This window comes from Sceloporus occidentalis, unplaced genomic scaffold, assembly GCF_023333645.1.
Source record: "Sceloporus occidentalis isolate IW3139 unplaced genomic scaffold, rSceOcc1.0.p SCAF_1, whole genome shotgun sequence".
Taxonomy (NCBI): domain Eukaryota; kingdom Metazoa; phylum Chordata; class Lepidosauria; order Squamata; family Phrynosomatidae; genus Sceloporus; species Sceloporus occidentalis.
This window is the reverse complement of record NW_028316981.1, coordinates 188,166,405-188,183,959: the sequence shown is the minus strand read 5'-3', so window position 1 is coordinate 188,183,959 and position 17,555 is coordinate 188,166,405. Positions and strand designations below refer to the sequence as shown.

General features: G+C 42.3%; 2 protein-coding genes across 2 annotated transcripts in view; one reads left to right on the top strand and one right to left on the bottom strand.

The window, feature by feature from the left end:
• The first annotated feature begins 1,696 nt into the window (after window positions 1-1,696).
• LOC149323103 (large ribosomal subunit protein mL64-like) lies at window positions 1,697-6,850 on the top strand. The gene is made up of 2 exons (XM_089487367.1): window positions 1,697-2,141; window positions 6,155-6,850. The coding sequence occupies exons 1-2, from the start codon at window positions 1,771-1,773 to the stop codon at window positions 6,522-6,524; spliced, it is 741 nt and encodes a 246-aa protein (XP_089343493.1). The 5' UTR covers window positions 1,697-1,770; the 3' UTR covers window positions 6,525-6,850.
• Window positions 6,851-8,862: 2,012 nt separating this feature from the next.
• The window catches only part of LOC149323102 (tetratricopeptide repeat protein 39A-like), a 46,500-nt gene continuing 37,807 nt past the window's right edge, over window positions 8,863-17,555 (bottom strand). Inside the window, exons 13-18 of the mRNA XM_089487354.1 lie at window positions 17,301-17,392; window positions 16,799-16,919; window positions 15,195-15,306; window positions 13,674-13,788; window positions 12,338-12,454; window positions 8,863-11,584 (exon numbers count right to left, since the gene is read on the bottom strand). Of these exons, the coding sequence (XP_089343480.1) occupies window positions 11,467-11,584; window positions 12,338-12,454; window positions 13,674-13,788; window positions 15,195-15,306; window positions 16,799-16,919; window positions 17,301-17,392 (675 nt within the window). The 3' untranslated portion in view covers window positions 8,863-11,466. The remainder of the gene's footprint in view (window positions 11,585-12,337; window positions 12,455-13,673; window positions 13,789-15,194; window positions 15,307-16,798; window positions 16,920-17,300; window positions 17,393-17,555) is intronic.

Genomic DNA, 17,555 nt, shown 5'->3' with positions numbered 1-17,555 from the left:
CAGTTGAAGATTTTTTTTTCTCTAGAAAGGCAAGATATAAGAAAATAATAACCCACCTTGATCCTATGGGAGAGGTGGGATAAAAATAAAACTTATATATTAATAATAAGAAGAAGAAGAAATGTATCTTTCTATGAACTGGCGGTGCATCTCCCACAAATCCTAACCACAGTATGGGGCTTGGAATAGCTTCCCGCATGTTATTTCTAGTTTTACATTTGTAGTTTTGTGAGACATTTAGCCTTTCCTGTCAGAGCGCTCCGGTGCCACAACAAACTACAAATCCCAGGATTCCATAGCCTTTTCAAACTTGACTCATTTATCAGCATGAAGACAGGCGTGACTGTGCTTTATTCAAAAGCAATGGAAAATTATACGGCTTTCTCTGTCCCCCTCATGCCAATAGCATTGTTGTTGTTGTTGTTGTTTCTTTTACTATTATATTTATATCCTGACCTTTTCCCAACACTAAGACTCAGAGCAGCTTACAAGATTAAAAACAGAATAAAATATGAACTGAGGCCAGAAATATATTTACTAAACTTGTTAAACAAAATTCCTCCAGACACTGAAAGAAAACATTGTCAAGTTCTGCTTTACGGCTGATATCCATGGCAAGAATGACAATTGCACAATATTGGGAAAGGAACAAAGTGCCTGATTTAGATGTGTGTGGCTACAAAAGCTCTTTGAAATGATAGAGATGGATAAATTGACATCCTGTTTAAAGCAAAAAGACAGTGATAAAATTGAAAGAGACTGGTATCCAATATTGATGTTTTGTAAGTCTAGATGGTTATGATGAAGTGGTTCACTAACACGTTGAATATAACTATATTGTTTTTGAATTACTATCTTTTCCTGGTTTTGGAGAATATGGTATAAATAGATAATAAGCTTTAATATGTTCAAGATTGGGAAATGTCTTAGATGGACTATAATATAAGGTAATATGATGTGATCTAATCAGACTGTAAGATAATGATAAGGAAGAAGGAGGTCAGTCGGTAGAAAAGTCAGAGGGAGGATTGTATGCAATTTACTAGATATGTAATCCTGTAATTAATTTTGTATATAAGCATGTTTTATGTTTATTTTGTTTTATATATATATATATATATATAATAAAAAACCAAGGCTAAAAACAGTCCAGTTAAAAACACAGAAAAGTGTTACCTTACAACAGAATTAAAATTGTTACAACATAAAACAGATTGCATATAAAAAAAGAATAAAATATAGCTTTAAAAAGATAAAAACGTTTAAAATACATTTAAAAGAATAAATAGTGGTTTGAGTGTGGGACTAGGACACTGAAAGACCAGGGTTCAAATCCTGGCTGGCCATGGAAATCTAATAGGAGACCTTGGGCAAGTCACACTGTCTCAGCCTCAAAGGATGGCCATGGCAAGCCCTCCTCTGGAGAAACCTTGCCAAGAAAACCCCAAAATAGGGTCACAGCCTTAAGTTGGAAACAACTTGAAGGCACACAACAACAACAACAACAAACAAACAAACAAACAACAAAAGCGTAAAACCACACTTTTGCGGAAAGTCCCATTGCTCTAAGCTTTTCTATCTCTATGTTCGCATCTCTCAGTCTCTAACCTTTTCTATCTCTACGAGGAAAAAAAACCCCGCCCCGTCATTGGCCAGCAGCCTCTGTGCTGGTGACGTAACGCTCCAAAATGGAGGCGGCGAGCAAATTGACTCCAAAATGGTGGCGGACCCCGAGATAGCCCCGCCCACTGGGAGGAGCCTGGCTCCAAGATGGCGGCTCTTTACGTCCTGAGCCGCTGCGAAGGCTGCTCCAAGATGGCGGCCCAGGCTAGCCGCTTAGCGTTTGGGAAGGGCGCCCGGTTTTACCACGCGAAGCCGTTGAAGCTGCAGCTCGGAGGAGTCTACCGGCCGGATCCAGACAACCCTAAGACGCCGGCTTGGCAGCTGACGGCGGCCTACGAAGCCAAGCTGTTCGGGCGCTATGGGGCGGCCTCCGGGGTCAATCCAGGCAGGCTTTGGCCTAGTCCGGAGCAGCTGAAGGAGATGGAGGAAGAGGAGAGGGCTTGGTACCCGTCCCTGAGGGAGATGGAGGCGGCCCTCGAGGCCAAGGAGCAGGAGGAGAAAGCCAAGGCCCGGCAGAGGTGAGGGAGAGGCGGAAGGGGCGAAGAAGGAAGCCCACGTTTCGAATATCTTGGCCCCTTTCCTTTGGAAATACTGCTCCTGCCCCCTTTTTCTGCAGGAAAGTAATTCCAGTCGCTCCTGACTCATGGCGACCCTAAGGCGAGCCTCTCCTGCTGCTTTCTTGGCAAGATTTCTTCAGAGGGGTTTGCCAGTGCCTTCTCTGAGGCTGAGAGAGTGTGACTTGCCCAAGGTCTCCCCCAGTGGGTTTCATGGCCATACACAGCACACACACACGTGTGTGTGTGTTCTGTGCCTCCAAGCTGTGTCTGAGCTATGGCGAACCTATCATGGGGTTTCCTTGGCAAGAGTTGTTCAGAGGGGCTTTGCCAGTCTTCCCCTGAGGCTGAGACAGTGTGACTTAACCCACAACTGGGTTTCATAACTATACACAGCATACACACGTGTGTGTGTGTGTGTGTGTGTGTTGCGTGCCTTCAAGTCATTTCTGACTTATGGCGACCCCTAAAGCAAACCTGCCGTGGGGTTTTCTTGGCAAGATTTGTTCAGAGGGGGTTAGCCATTGCCTTCCCCTGAGGCTGAAAGAGTGTGACTTCCCCAAGTGGGCATACACAATACACATATATGTGTGTATGTTGTGTGCCTTCAAGTCGTTTCTGACTCCCGGCGATCCTAAAGCAAGCGTCTCATGCAGTTTTCTTCAGAGGGGTTTTGCCAGTGCCTTCCCCTGAGGCTGAGAGAGTGTAACTTGCCCAAGGTCATCCCCAGTGGGTTTCCTGGCCATATACAGCACACACACATATATGGGTGGATGTTGTGTTCCCTTTAATTCTTCTCCTCCTTATGGAGACCCTAAGGCAAACCTCTTTTGGGGTATTCTTGGCAAGAACCATTCAGGGGAGGTTTGTCAGTGCCTGAGAGAGTGTGACTTGCCCAGGGCCACCCAATGGGTTTCATGGCCATACACAGCACATATATGTGTGTGTGTGTTGTGTGCCTTCAATTTGTGTCTGACCTATGGCAAACCTATTGTGAGGTTTTCTTGGCAAGATTGGTTCAGAGGAGGTTTGTCAGTGCCTTCCACTGAGGCTGAGAGAGTGTGACATGCCCAAGTGGGTTTCATAGCCATTCAAGTCGTTTCTGATTTATGGTGACCCTAAGGTGAACCTCTCATGGGTTTTGCTATGGCCATTACACACTCAGGCAGTGTGTGGTATGCCAAGTACAACCTTATTTGAAGACTATGAGAGTCAGTTGGAGCACAAAGCAGTGGAGGCAAGACCTGGGGCCCACGCATCTAACAGAATTATAGCACTGTTATTCCACTTTCACTGCCATGCTGTCTCCTGTTGCATTCCTAGGGTTTGTAGTTTGGTCAGAGGCACTCCAATAAGCTCTCTGATGGTCTCATCTAAATAGTTGTGTGCCTTTAGATCATTCCTGACCTATGGCAACCCTAAGGTGGCACAGTCATGGGGTTTTCTTGGCAAGATATATTCAGATTGTGGAAATTTGCCATTGCTTTCCTCTGAGGCTCAGAGAGTGTCACTTGCTCATGGTCACTCAGTGAGTTTCCCTGCTCTGGCTGCCTCCTGTTGCATTCTGGGATTTGCAGTTTAAGGAGGGGCATGTAGAATTTTCAGCTAGGCCTCTTAGGCCTCACTGAACTACAAACCCCAGAATGCAACAGGAGGCAGCCAGAGCAGGAAAAGTGGAATAGCAGCACTATAAGAAGGCAGTGCGGTAATATGGAGGGATTCAGATCTTAGTCTCCAGAGTCCTAGTCCCATGTGCAAACCACTGCAGATCCCAGGATCCAATTGAATGGAAACTAGGTAGTTCAGGTGGAATAATAGTGCTATAAATGGTGTGGTGTGAATGGACCTCTGGTTGCTAGCTGGTGAGAAAAAGCTAGTTAAGCGTTTGACTGTATCAGTGAAATTTATTTCAGGACTAGGAGAAAAGAGAAGGAGGCAGGTGACAGGGTGAGAAAGTCTTGATTCCTTAATTCTTTCTTTGATGAGAAAGAATTAATCAATCTTTAAATCTGGAAGCATTTTGCTTATTTGGACAGTGGTTTCTGGATGTTGCATAATAAGTGACCTGTCCTGTAATCTTTATAATCAGGATCATTTAACCAGGAGCATGCTAAAAGACATATTCTTCATGTTTGAAAAGGAACTTGTTGTTAGCTGCTTTCGAGTCGATCTTGACTCATGGTGATCTTGTGACTGAGATGTCCCCAAGCCCCCCTGTCCTCTTCCTCCCTGCTCAAATCCTGCAGGCTTAGGCCCATGGTCTCTCAGATTGAGTCCATTCATCTAGCAAGTGGCCTTCCTCTTTCTTCACTTCACCAGCATCATTGTCTTTTCTAATGAGCCTTGCCTTCTCATGATGTGGCCAAAGTATGACAACCTCAACTTTATCATCTTGGCCTCTGGGGATATTTCAGGCTTGATCTGTTCTAGGACCCATTTGTTTATCTTTTTGTCTGTCCACAGTATCCTCAGCACTCTTCTCCTGCATCATATTTCAAATGAATTAGTTTTCTTCCTATCTGCTTTCTTCACTGCCCAGCTCTTACAGCCATACATGGTAATAGGGAAGAGAGTGGCTTGAACAATTCTAATTTTAGTGTTCAGCTGTATATCTTTACATTTAGGATTTTGTCTGGCTCTTTCATGGTTGCCCTTCCCATTCCTAATCTGATTTCTTGACGTCAGTCTCCATTCTGATCATTGTTTGAGCCAAGGTATGGGAAATCTTTAACTATTTCAGGAACATAGTCACGTGTTTCATGCCAAACTCACTCCAGATTCCCGTTGTGGGGTAAGAGCTCTGAGAAGGCTCTGCCGGAAGTGACCACGTTGATCCTAGAGAAGTGAACCAGCTGTTGAGGAAATAGTATGACCAAACATGAGAAGTGTTCAATGAAGTGTTTTGTCTTATGCTTTCAACAAATTTAGAGGGGAGTATGGGACATCATGTGGATTGAACAGTTTAATTACACAAATTAATGGGAGTAAAACTTGAGGCTGTTGTTTATAGTGGTTAACCTACATAGGTTCTTTCTTATGAATGGTTTAGGGTGGAAACACTTTCTGCAAGTCTAAGTGTAGCCAGCAGATCTACTTGGACATGGTGAACATCAAACCTTCCTCTCAACTCTGAAGCTCCAGAAGTGAGATGGTGTTGTCCCAGAAGCTTTGAAGCAACCCACCAGTAGCCACCAGTCTTGGGAGGAGAGCTGGGAGGGATTGATCTCTAACAACTGTAGACTGGGGTATGGGACATCATGTGGACTGAACAGTTTAAATACACAAATTTATGGGAGTGAAGCTGTTGTAGCCCAATCCCCTACAGTGCTTTAGCCATGCAGGACCAAACTGGTATGTCCCTGTCTCCAGCCTGCCTGTACCACAGAACATATTGGGGGAGCCGCCTTTGCTGATGGGTGAGGGCATTTGCCTCTATCAAGTCAGGAATGGGGAAGAACCTGGCAACTATAACTTTTGGTTTGTCAAAAATTACAGAACATTGCTTGTGGGCATATACCACATTTTTATTTCTTATGGCAGATGTATACACTAGTCCCTCCAAATATCTGGGATTACAACTCCCATTGTCCCAAGAAAGATGTCCTAAGGATGGATCAGAGTTGCAGCAGGCAAATCTGATACAACTGGGCATTACCAGGGTGAGAAAGTCTAATGATTGTTGTTGCTGATGATGTGTGTCTTCAAGTTTACCCTAAGGTAAACCTGTCATGGGGCTTTCATGGCAAGTTTCTGCACAGAGGGTTTGCCTTTGCCTTCCTCTGACTCACCCAGTGGGTTTCCATGGCCAAGTCAGGATTTGAACCCTGGTTTCCAGAGTCTAGTCCAGTGCTCAATCCACTACAGCACTCTAATGATACAAGAAAATAAATTCAGGAAGCATCCAGAGAGACCCTCTTTTTTGTCCACTGCTTTAAGGAAGCCAGAAGTTTTTGACATTGTTTTTTCTCCCTTTATAGAGAGGAGCTCATTGCTGCCAAAATGGCCAAGATGCCCCAAATGATAGCAGAGTGGCAGCAGGAGAAGGCTCTGCGCAAAGCCAAGGAGCTAGAAGAAAAAGAGTGGCGGCAGCGCCTACTGGCTGAGGCCCGTGAGCGATTTGGCTACAACTTGGACCACCGTAGCCCCCAGTTCCAAGAGATGGTGCAAGAGATGGAGAAGGCTAGACGGAAGGAGCAGAAGCTGTTGAAGAAGCAGCGTAGAGAGGAGACCTTAGCCAAAAAAGCAGCAGAAGGTCCGGCTGTTGCTTCTGCTCAAGACACACACGAGGCGGTTGCTACTACAGAGGTCTTGCACCACCAGGTTACACAGACTGCTGAGTCTTCCTGAAATAAATACAACCTCCAGGCAGTGACTTTAGGTAACAGCCCCACATGATTCCCAGAGGCCTAGTTCATTTATTGCAAAACCTGATCTTCTGCAGCTGTGGATCCCATTGACGTAGAAAATATTCTAGATCTTTTGACTATTGATGTCTGACCAAATGAGGGTCAGCATCCCTGATAAATGGCATTGAAAGCTTTGTCTTTTTTGCCAATGGATTCTGAGGATTGATAATAGCTGCTGCTGTGCCAGTGCTGTATTCTGCCTTGGATTATACTTACAGGCTGGCCAATATATTGTATGCAATTTAATAAACATATCTGGTGTATTAATTTTGGTTTTCTGGGATTATAAAAAATAACTCATTAGTTAAATCGCAGTGTTTAGGGAGTCCCCACTCCCAAAGTATAATCCTAAGAGACTCTGACCAACAGACCCTTAGCTTGGTGCATTTACTGAATTAACACTGCCAAATTCAACTTGGAACAAGGAGTTTGTGTCTTAATAGTTGCACAGGAGGATGTATCTTTAGAGCCAGACCTTCATTCATCATTGCACAATGGCGAGAGAAACTGTCTCCTGACATTATTCCTTCAGTGCAGCTATTTAAAGCAGAGAAATACGGTTTGTTATTGAGTCTGGCAGTCTAACTGGGAGCCCTTCAAGTAGGCCAAAGTGATAAACCTTGGTATTTTTTTTTTCACACACTACTTGACCATTTTTTACTTCTCAGCTGTAGTGTTGTGAGTAGTTCAGGAGAAATGTATGCTACTATGATAGATTCTGCCATTACAGTAGCATTGTGTGTCTGAGCTCTGGTACATCTTCCCCCTCTTCGTTGTCTGTCTTGATGCCAGCACCTTCCACCATGTAGGCTGATAGCAGGTAGGAGAAGCTGGACTGAATCCTGGCATGTTTCTTACACCATTCTACACAGCTGGGATAACTCTCTCAGCTAGCCAAATTACCTTCTGCCAAAACACAAACAGCTGTGCCTCTGGTTTGAAATCTACCACCATCCCTGAGCAGATGCTTGTATGTTTTAAAATCTTCAGCTGTTGAAATGGCCACTTTAACAGAGCTGCAAACGCTGTTCTTTCTGAATGAATCCCAGCCTGCTAGCTACAGCTCTCTCACTGTACTATTGTAGCCACAGCAAAGGCCTGTGTGAAGTGTGGCATCCTGCAAAAGGCAGGTTGTGTGTTGTCCTCTCCACCTCACTGTTCAGCTGGAAAGGTCTGTATGCTGGTTCTGTTTCTGCAGTGGGCGAGCCCAAAGGAGCTTCTAACATGGTAATCGGCCTCCCTCTAGTGGCACAAATGTAAAGATTCATGGGAAGTACTGAATTTTGTCTAAAAGCAATCTTCATTTGATCTGAGTATGGAAAGGTGGAAAAGAAAAATTAAATTATTTGAAAGAAATAAGCCCCTGATCACGAACACACTTACCAACATAGTTTGCCTTAAAAATAGCTAAGTAGATGAGGGAAGAGAGCATAAGTTAAAGCCCTGTTAGTCTCCATTCTATCTTTCCAGTGTGGGGCCGTCTTATAGTGAATTTGGTCACCTTTCCAGCTGCAGCTACAAGCACGAGGGATAAAGTAGGCTCTGTATCATTTCTTTCCTGGCATGCTGTTATGTCATCATCTTTTTATGGATGGGATGAATACCTTTAACACACACACACACACACCCAATTTTCATGTTTTGTTAAGAGTAACAAAATCTCTCTATAAATTATTTTTATTTTACATACATTTGTGAAAATTGAAATCAGCTAGTGATGGAACAAAGATTTCTCTCAACAGCTAAAAGACCAAAATTATAATTCAGTTATTAACATGTTTTGTTTTTAGCTAGAACCTTTTATCCTTTTTTTGGTGGTAGCAGCAACAGTGATCTGTGTGAATGTTTTTATTCTTTTATGTGAGATGTGCTCAAGGTTCTAAACTGTAGCAGTGAGTTACTCCTTGTTAATCTGGCAAGAAATGCAGCTCATTTTGTAATGTGACTTTATCCAAGAGTTATAACAACTTCAGTTTAATAATCAGTTGGCAGCAAGGAGTGCCTAAAACTCCTGATGAATGACAACTGGATGGGGTTATCACTTAGATCATGTAATAACTCCTTAATCTCACATTGCAAAACAACACCTTTTCTCATATGCATTCATACTACAAGGCCCAGGTTCTTATTGTACAAATAGTAGGGATTTAGTGCAGTCTACATGTCATAATAAAACTGCTTTGATTGTGAATTCCTGCATGGTCTCTTCCTACTATCTCCCACCACCACCCATTAAAAGTTTTGCATGTGCTCAGGAGTCCTGGATTGTTCTTTTTGGAGTAGTTCAGGACCATGCTCAAGTGGGATTTCATTGTTGATTGTACAAGTGGCTTGGAGCAGGGGAAAGAGGCACTTTCTGGGCCAAGTTACAGTTCATGACACTGCCAAAAGAGAAGGGATAGAAGTGGTGTGTGTGGGGATTAAATTGCAAGCAGTTAGGAGTGCTATACAAAACAGGTTATACAGAATTTATATAAGGCAGAGAACAGCTATCCTAAGGCTGGACCTGTCACTGTATTAGCAGTTTGCAACACCAGCGAGGTAGAGTTAATATAAATGGAGTCATTCTGGCATTTGACTCCTCACAGTTTACTGCTAATCTTCCAATACCTATTCTGAAATTCTCACAAGGACTACATTGTTTGCATCTCTCCCCGTTTCAGAACATCTCTTGTAGTACACTTTCATCTACAATAAAATTTATGTATAGTATAATCTAGATGCCTCTGTCATAAACCCCATGAAAGGTATCTGTGTTGTCTCTTGCAACCAAAGTAACAAAAGTATGAGCGACTAAGATTTGACAAACTTTCAAAGACAGCAGCCCAATGCTGACTGCATCAAATGAAATACCACTGCCTGTGATACCTCATGCCAAATAAAACTTAAGGTGTTGCAAAACTCTGTCTGTTCCAGATTATGCCAAATTCCTGTTGTGTGTGTTCCAAATTAGCATCCAGTCATGATGCATGAATGCTATTTATCCATTTGAAATGAGATTTTTAGATGGGTTAAACTGTGGAGGACATGCAAGAAATAGGAGTAACCTTCACTAGGCAGACATTTGTGAATGGTTTCCATGAATTAGCAAAAAGCAGGCATTTCAAAGTACTCTAAAAGGTAGCAGTGGCAAGGCAGGTTACATACAGAGAAGAAGGGAAATCAAGCTATAGTAATCATGAATCAAAGACAATCAGTCCTTACCTTTTCTTAGACCTTCAGTCCTCATCTCATCTGGCTCATAAATGAAAGGCCTGTACCTTCATATACTATTAGGTTAAGTACTGCTGTAATGTGACCTAGTGCCACACAAAGTGCCATTTGAGTGAATAGACTTCAGTTGCTCCCCCTAAATATTTCTGTTTATGAAGCAACAGATTAGGGAAAGGGAAAAGAGCCAATGAAAGCAGCAAGAGAGAGCGCTTTCAGAACACCATGACTTCCTTCCATAGCAAGGGATTTTCTAAAGGACCCATTTAACAAGGGCAATGACTTCTGAAGACTGCAGTGACCCAACAACATGGGAGTAGGGGGTACATGAAACTTCCCCCCATTCGTGCCTTCCTGCTCTGCTACCATGCATGCAACTTTATAAATTACTTTACAACCTAAGTGCTTTTAGAATGAGCAATGCTAAAATTGCAAGGAGCCAATTCAGGCTCTTTCACACAGGTTTCAATACACTGCTTAATTAGCACCCCTGAGTAAATAAAATACATGGCAAATCATTTCCACTGTGTGCACAAGATCTGCTGTACTGCAGGAAGAGTAGTATCTAACACAGTTCAAATGTGTGTGCATGGTGTTTGAATGCTGTCACGAATCTGCAGAACTCACTCCTATAGGCTAATGAAATAAATTGGCTCAAAGGTACACGATTCAGATAAGAAGCCCAACAGTTTTAAGATGATCTGCACTAAAAACTTCACACACAAGAGCAAGTGCTGAGTCTTCACTAGAACAACGGAAGGAGTCGGTCCATACTTCTCTTGCTGTTTGAGAGGATTCAGAAACAGCTGTTTCTGAGGCCTAGCTGCTACTACTTGAGGTTTCATTCAGAAAGTCTTTAAACTATTCACCCATCTGCATGTGTATATTGACAATCTGTTGTCCTGCTTTAAGAGCCTGAACCTGTAAACCTTAAGGGCCAATAAACAGCTTGTTTTCCCTTTTCTGGTACAAGATAAAAAAAGGTCCTTTGAATGGGTACCAACCCAATGAGTTTTCTTTAAAAGCAACCCCTCCCTGCACTTTTGTAAAAGAGAAGGCCACAGCAGAGAGTAGAGTTTCCAGTACTTGAGATAAACACAGTTTCCAGTCGAAAGTGAGAGTCTTTGCTAAGTTGCTGCACTCTTTTAAGTTCAGTACCAGTGCAATGATAAGGGCCACCTTGGTATAGTGTGAGACTTCTTGAGCAAAGAAGCAGAGAAGAAGGGAGGGCAGAAAAGGAATGGCTAACAAAGACTAAAGAGAAAACCAAAAAGGTTACGTGGGGAGCACTGTATCTTTTCAGTCTATTCCCAAATTATCATGAGACTGGAAGCGGGCTTAGTCCTCATTTGAAGGATCCTGAGAGAGGAGATTGATTAATGAAGACAGACATCTCCTTTCAACTTCATTAATTACCAAGCAATATTTCCCCAGCTGCTCCCTGGTCTTGAGAGCTGAAATCCAGATAGGTAAAGAGCGTCCTTTCCCTCATACCAAGTATCAAACAGTAGACTGATAGCCAAGTAGCATAACTGATGAAAATACATAGGCCTCCATGTAGATCCACCTATGGAAAGAGACAGCATCCCAAGCTCTTGTACTTTGGCAGATTCTCTCTTTGGTCCAGGCATTCATAAGAATTCATAAGAATAGCCGTCTGTCTCATTGATTCCCTAGGAAGGACTGGCTCCATCTGCACCATTTTCTTCCTGGCTGGCCTTGAGTTTGGACAATACAGCATGGATCCTGAACAGTGTCCGTGACTCCATTGAGTAGTTCTTGTAGTGGTTCCTGTTGAGAGAAGCACTAAATAGCTGTCACGTTACATACAAAGAGATACAGAATTGAGTATTCAATACTCACTTAAAAATAGTTCAAAATCTGCATTTAAAGTAACCTCAGCAGTACTCCAAGAAACCCAAGTCATGCACTCAGTAGAAAATTTGCAAAGCAAGCAACTTTGCTCGTCTTTTATTAGGCAGTCTACGAAGTATATTCAGTTTGGCTTTATAGAACTATGATTAAAGTTTCAAAATAGAGTTTCTTACACAAAGAAGATCACTTATTGATGGGGTTGTATGTTTTCTGCTACTGGTTAATTCTTGTGTACTAGTTAGGTCAGGAAAATAATGGCTGCCTGTTTGGCAGGATGGCAAGCAAGGTTCATATTCCTTCTCCATCAATTAGCATATCTTCTTAAATGTTAATAGCATAAGCTTTCACAGATTTCAGCCTACTACTTCATGTTTTGGAGTATAGAATTAAGAGACAGACATACACAGGTTTGTCTCTGGATTCTCCACTCCAAACGAAGCAACTGAATAAGCAGGCTGAAGTCTATGAAAGCTCATGCTACCACCTTCTTTCTTTCAGTTAGTCTCAAAGGTGCTACAAGATTCTTTTGGATATTGATTTTCCAAACTAACACAGCTATATCTTTAAATTCTCAAATGTTATTACATTCCTAGATAGTAAGAACTTCTGCATAAGTGCCCCCTCTTCCACAGAGCAACGCTTTATGGGATAGGAGGGCTGTGCACTTACTTGGCCCGACGGAGCAGCTGCACAGCTTCTTCGTTCCGACCTTGTGCCACACACAGCAGGCTCAACTCCAAAAGCGCATTGGGCACCAAGTAGTGATCATACCGGATCTTCTTCTCACTGTAGGTGGATAATCAGACAAGAAGATAATGCAAGACTGCTTGGAATAAATACCAAAATGATATTTCAGTTGCTTGCAGAAGAACATAAATAAACAGCTAAACACATAAAACATTTTTTTAAAGGAGTGGTCCAGACCACACTGAAACAAGTGCAGGGTGATCAGATGTCCTAACCACAAAGGAGGACAAGGCACTGCAAAATGTAGGATATTCAAGAAAAATGTAGAACATTACAGAATCATATATATATGTAAAGTCATACTTCTTAGTCACGCTCAAAATGGAGGACATTTTTAAATTCTTCCTGGACAGAAGATTGAAATGTAGGACATGCCTTCAAAAAGGAGGATGCCTGATCACCCTGACCAAGTGCTGGAGTAGTTGAAGAATGTGAGGGGGTAACTGATGTAATATGTTCCTTGCTTTGACTATTTGGAGATAACCTTGGATTGCCAGAGTGGAAACTGAAGAGAGCTCCTGTACCTGCAACGGTTGTGCAGAAGAGGGAATTTCAACAGCCATAGCTAGTGCCTGGTTATTTTTGACAAACAACACTTGCTGAAACTCCCTCTTCTAGACAACCATTCAAGGTTGAGCCATCTTCAGTTTTCCCTCTTCCAACCACAGATTTAATGCCTTCATGGCTTTTACAGATGGAAGAGGCAAGCATATACAGGACATATATCATTGTTGAATGTTACCTGACTTCACGTCTATCTCAACTCATGGCAACTCTGTGAATGAGATGCCTCCTATTTTCTGCCTCTGTGCTCAGATCCTGCAGGCTCTGGCCCATGGTCTCCCTGACTGAGTCTATCCATCTGGCATGCAGTCTTCCTCTCTTTCTACTGCCCTCTGCCTTCCCCAGGATCATTGTCTTTTCTAATGTCTTGACTTCTCATGATGTGGTCAAAGTATGACAGCCTCAATTTAGTCACCTTGGCTTCCAGGTTTATTCTAGGACCTATTTATTTGTCTTTTTAATGCCTTCCAGTATTTTACAGATGGAGGAGACAAGCAGGTATGCGACATATAGTATAGGAACAACAAATTAGTATAGTGCCCTTGCTCCTTCACCATCATCTCTGTGCCTTTTGTCACCTCCACATTTTCAGTGGGAAAATATTACAGAAACTGCATCACTTCAAATCCTCCTGCACCCCAAAACCCAATCAATATCCCCCTCCCAAGAGACTGGAAACTTTAGAGTAGCTCACCTGCCATGAACAGCACTGAAACAGGCCTCAGCCTCAGCCGAACTGTGCAAGTGCTTCAGTACTAGACCTTTGAGGAGGAGCACCAGACATTGGTCATCTACCTGGTACTCATTGGCTGAGAGTATGGCATGAGCAGGAAAAGGGAAGAAATGAACACAACAGAGAGATCAATCAAGCAAACCAGATAATGCTTTATTCCAATGCCTCTTAAGGTGTGTGTCCATACCACTAAGGTGACAATTGCTTCCTGGGAAGAAGAACCCAACCCATCTTCACTAGTCTGTTGGAAGACTAAAGAAAGTTGGAGAGGGTAAAAGAATGTGAAGTGAAGATATGTGCAGGTATAGGGAGAAGGTGAGGAAAATTCAAGAGTTAAGAGGAATTAGGAAAAGAAGAGGGAGATGTAAAATGAAATGAAAGATATAGAAAGGAAATTGGGTAAGAAGGTCAAAGGAGAGATGAGGAAAGTAGTACAGAAATGGGAAATGTTGTAAGATGAAGAAACTGAAGGAAAAGAAATAGAAGACAAGGAAACTGAGAGGATAAAGAAGATCAGATTGAAATAATGCATAGCATCAGAATTATATATTTTATATAACAAATTATTTGTATTATATGATTTGTATTGTAAGATATATTACAAAATAACAAAAACTAAATATTGTGATAATGTAATTTTTTATGTATAGGGGTGTGTGTGTGTGTGATATTATAACTACTGGGTGGAGATATTTAATTTTAAAAATTTTCTAAAGGAAGAGGAACCCATGTCCTTCCAGCTCCCTTTAGCCCTGATCACTGGGGTGATGGGAAGTGGAGTCCAACTAAAAAAGACTAACCAGGAAAGTCATGTACTTAAAAATGCTACAAAAACTTCTTTAAAGCATAAATAGCATGTGTTTACTACAATGTAATATTGGGCATCCAACAGTTTAGAAACCTTCTGTGTGTAAGGATACTCACCCTTATTCCCCCCTAGTTGGAGTTCAAAAACATCTGGATGGCCACCAGTTTATCATTCATACTTTAATGCTGCTGGTAAAAGGGGATGCAAGGGTGCCCCTCTTCATAAGAACTTCCTGCCTATTCATAACGCGTCCCAAAGGTGATTGTGTGGCAGGCCTTATACAAAAAGCCCCTGATCTTACATCCAGGGATGGAGGAATATGAGTTAGAACTGTGTCCTAATATGAAAATATTTTAACCTCAATGGAGTGAGGTTTCTAGATCTAGATCTCAAATTATGACTGCTGTCTATAACAAGGACTTGAAAACTAAGAGGAGTTTAAGTAGGAAAACATTTCTAAGGCTTTTATCATGGTCTTTAATCTCTGTCCATTCAGACAGGCACAACTACTGCAGTTTCAGTTCTGCAAGTCTCTGAACACATCACATCACATGTGATTATTGGGGGGAGGGGGGAAAGATATGACAAGAAGTGTATTGAGGATTCATTTAATCTATATGTGTATGTGTTACCTGTCTTCCCCTTTTGAAATGTGTATGGAATCAGCCTGTTACCTGGTGCCTCTTGTAGTCGCTTCTCTGCCTGTGTCAGGGTGTCCAGAGTCCCTTCTAGCAGTTCCTTCCGCTTGCCTAGGACTGTGAATCCATTCCACATATACATCATCTCCTGGGATGAGGGAAGAACAGAGAGGGAATCTTTCTGATGGCAATCATTGGAGAGGAGGAACTAATGCAATACAGCAAGGAATAAAACCCTGACTCTCCAAGGCGAAATTATGTTATGTCCTTTCTTCATCTCTGCAATCTACTTATATTCATAAAGTGCTTTAAGCTGACCGTTTGTTGAAGAAAACTTAACTGTGCACTCTAAACTGGGCCCACTTTCAGTCTCCCACCATACTCTTTTGTCTCTGAAAAGGCAATACTATACCTTCCAACTGTCCTGATTTGGCAGAGACTGTCCCAATCTGTGATTGCACCTTTTCAACTGCTTTCCAAATATTCCAGTTTCTCTCACCTTCTCCCTTTGCATGGTGGACAGGAAAAAAAAATCTCCCTGTAAGAGAACTTTGGAGCTACTGTACAGATACTGCCAGAGGAAAGCCACAGAGGATATGGCTCTCTTCTGCAGCTGGCACAGGGTTTCCCAGAAAATAATGTCTCCTTTCTAGTCATACTATTGTTTTTCCACCAAGGAGAGGAAGCAGAGGTTTCTTTGGATCTTTGGTTATATCTCTTTCAATTAACTCAAGGCAGGGAATATACCTGCCACCTGCCCTTTACCATCGCAACAACCCTTTAAGATCAGTTAGGACGGCAGGCCCAAGGTCTTCCAATGTGTTTCATGGCCAAATTAGGAACTGAACCTAGATGTCTCAAGCCCTAATCCAACCTTCCACCACATTGGCTTTCCCTGAGACTTATTCACACATCTCTGGCATACAACAGAATGTACACAAATGGCAAAGAAGGCAGTAAGTTTTATGTCTTTCAGACATGAATGCAAAAGTGCTTGCTGAATAGCTTTATGAAGGGGAAAACACACACCTTCATTTCTAACATAACATAGTTCTTGCTTAAGGCCAGGGGTGCCATTAGGAGGATGTGGGAGTTGCACACTACACCAGGTGACACCCTAAGGGGGTGTGTGACACCACTGTTCCCCAAACATCTGCCTTTGCGCAGAAATAAACTGTCCTGTTCACTTTTAAAATGCTGAAGAGATGGGGTGAGTGGGCTGAGGCTCAGTGGGAGAAGAAAGGAGAGGTCTCCGGATTTTTTAAAAAATTTATTTTTTTTAGCCTTTTAAAAACATCACATCTTACCAAATTTTCACTTTGACCATACGAAACTATGTACATGTAAATACATTTACAGTGTGTATGATACTGTAATTTAAAGATATAATTTCTATTACAACTACTATCATTACATTCTGTGATATGCGCAAATTATGATTTATGAGTAACGTAGTACAAAAAACATTCTGTGTGTGTGGGAAAGGAGGAGGTCAATGCAGGATATGTGTGCATGTGACACCATGAGTTATGGCATGAGGTGATTCCAACCCTATTGACACTATCGCTCAAGACCAAGGCATCGAATTCAAAGACACAGGTTCCATGGGGGAGAGTTGGGTCCCTGTTTCCCATCCTTACCAGAGCTGGCACAGGTAAGGGGACATACTCGCTGGCTTTGTAGCGTCTTGCTTTGCGGATGGCAAATTTCTCTGTGGGTGGAGACTTTCCTGCAATCTTCTGCTTGAAGGAAGAAACCTGCCTGAAAAGTAATGACAGGTGGAGAGCTTCACTTTCAACATATATGTAAACTTCTTGATGATGAGACTTTGTGCTCCCAGAATAACTTAATACAGTACAGTTTGTAGGGACTCCTAAAGACTCATCCAAAGAATCTAAAGCAGCACCATTCAAACTGCAACTTGCAGCCACTCTAGACAAATACTATTCACACTTCAGTCCTCCAACAACACCCATCTTGCAACAATTTTGCTGACTTTCTGCATAGCGGACCTTGAGGCAGAATGTTTGGAAAATGAGGGAGTCTTGGTTCAGATGTGCACCAGGATACATTAAACTCACTTTATCCTTCCCCTGGCCAAGACATTGTCCCAAAAATTTCACAAGTTCGTAGGACTCTTACCTAAAGAGCTCAACCTCTTCCTCGCCAAAAGGTCGAGGTTCCTCTGGAGGCAGCATACTAAGGAAGGCAGCTTTCATATATACATACATTGCCTGCAAGGAGGGAACAGGTACCTGAGCTTAGATTGTTATTTTGAAAAAGTATCTCATAATTAATTGCTTCTTATTCCCCCTTCCCCCTTGCTGCCTTTACTCATTTCTCATTATTTATAGGGTGGCATCTTGCCAACATGCTGTTTTTAAGCTATGTTCACAG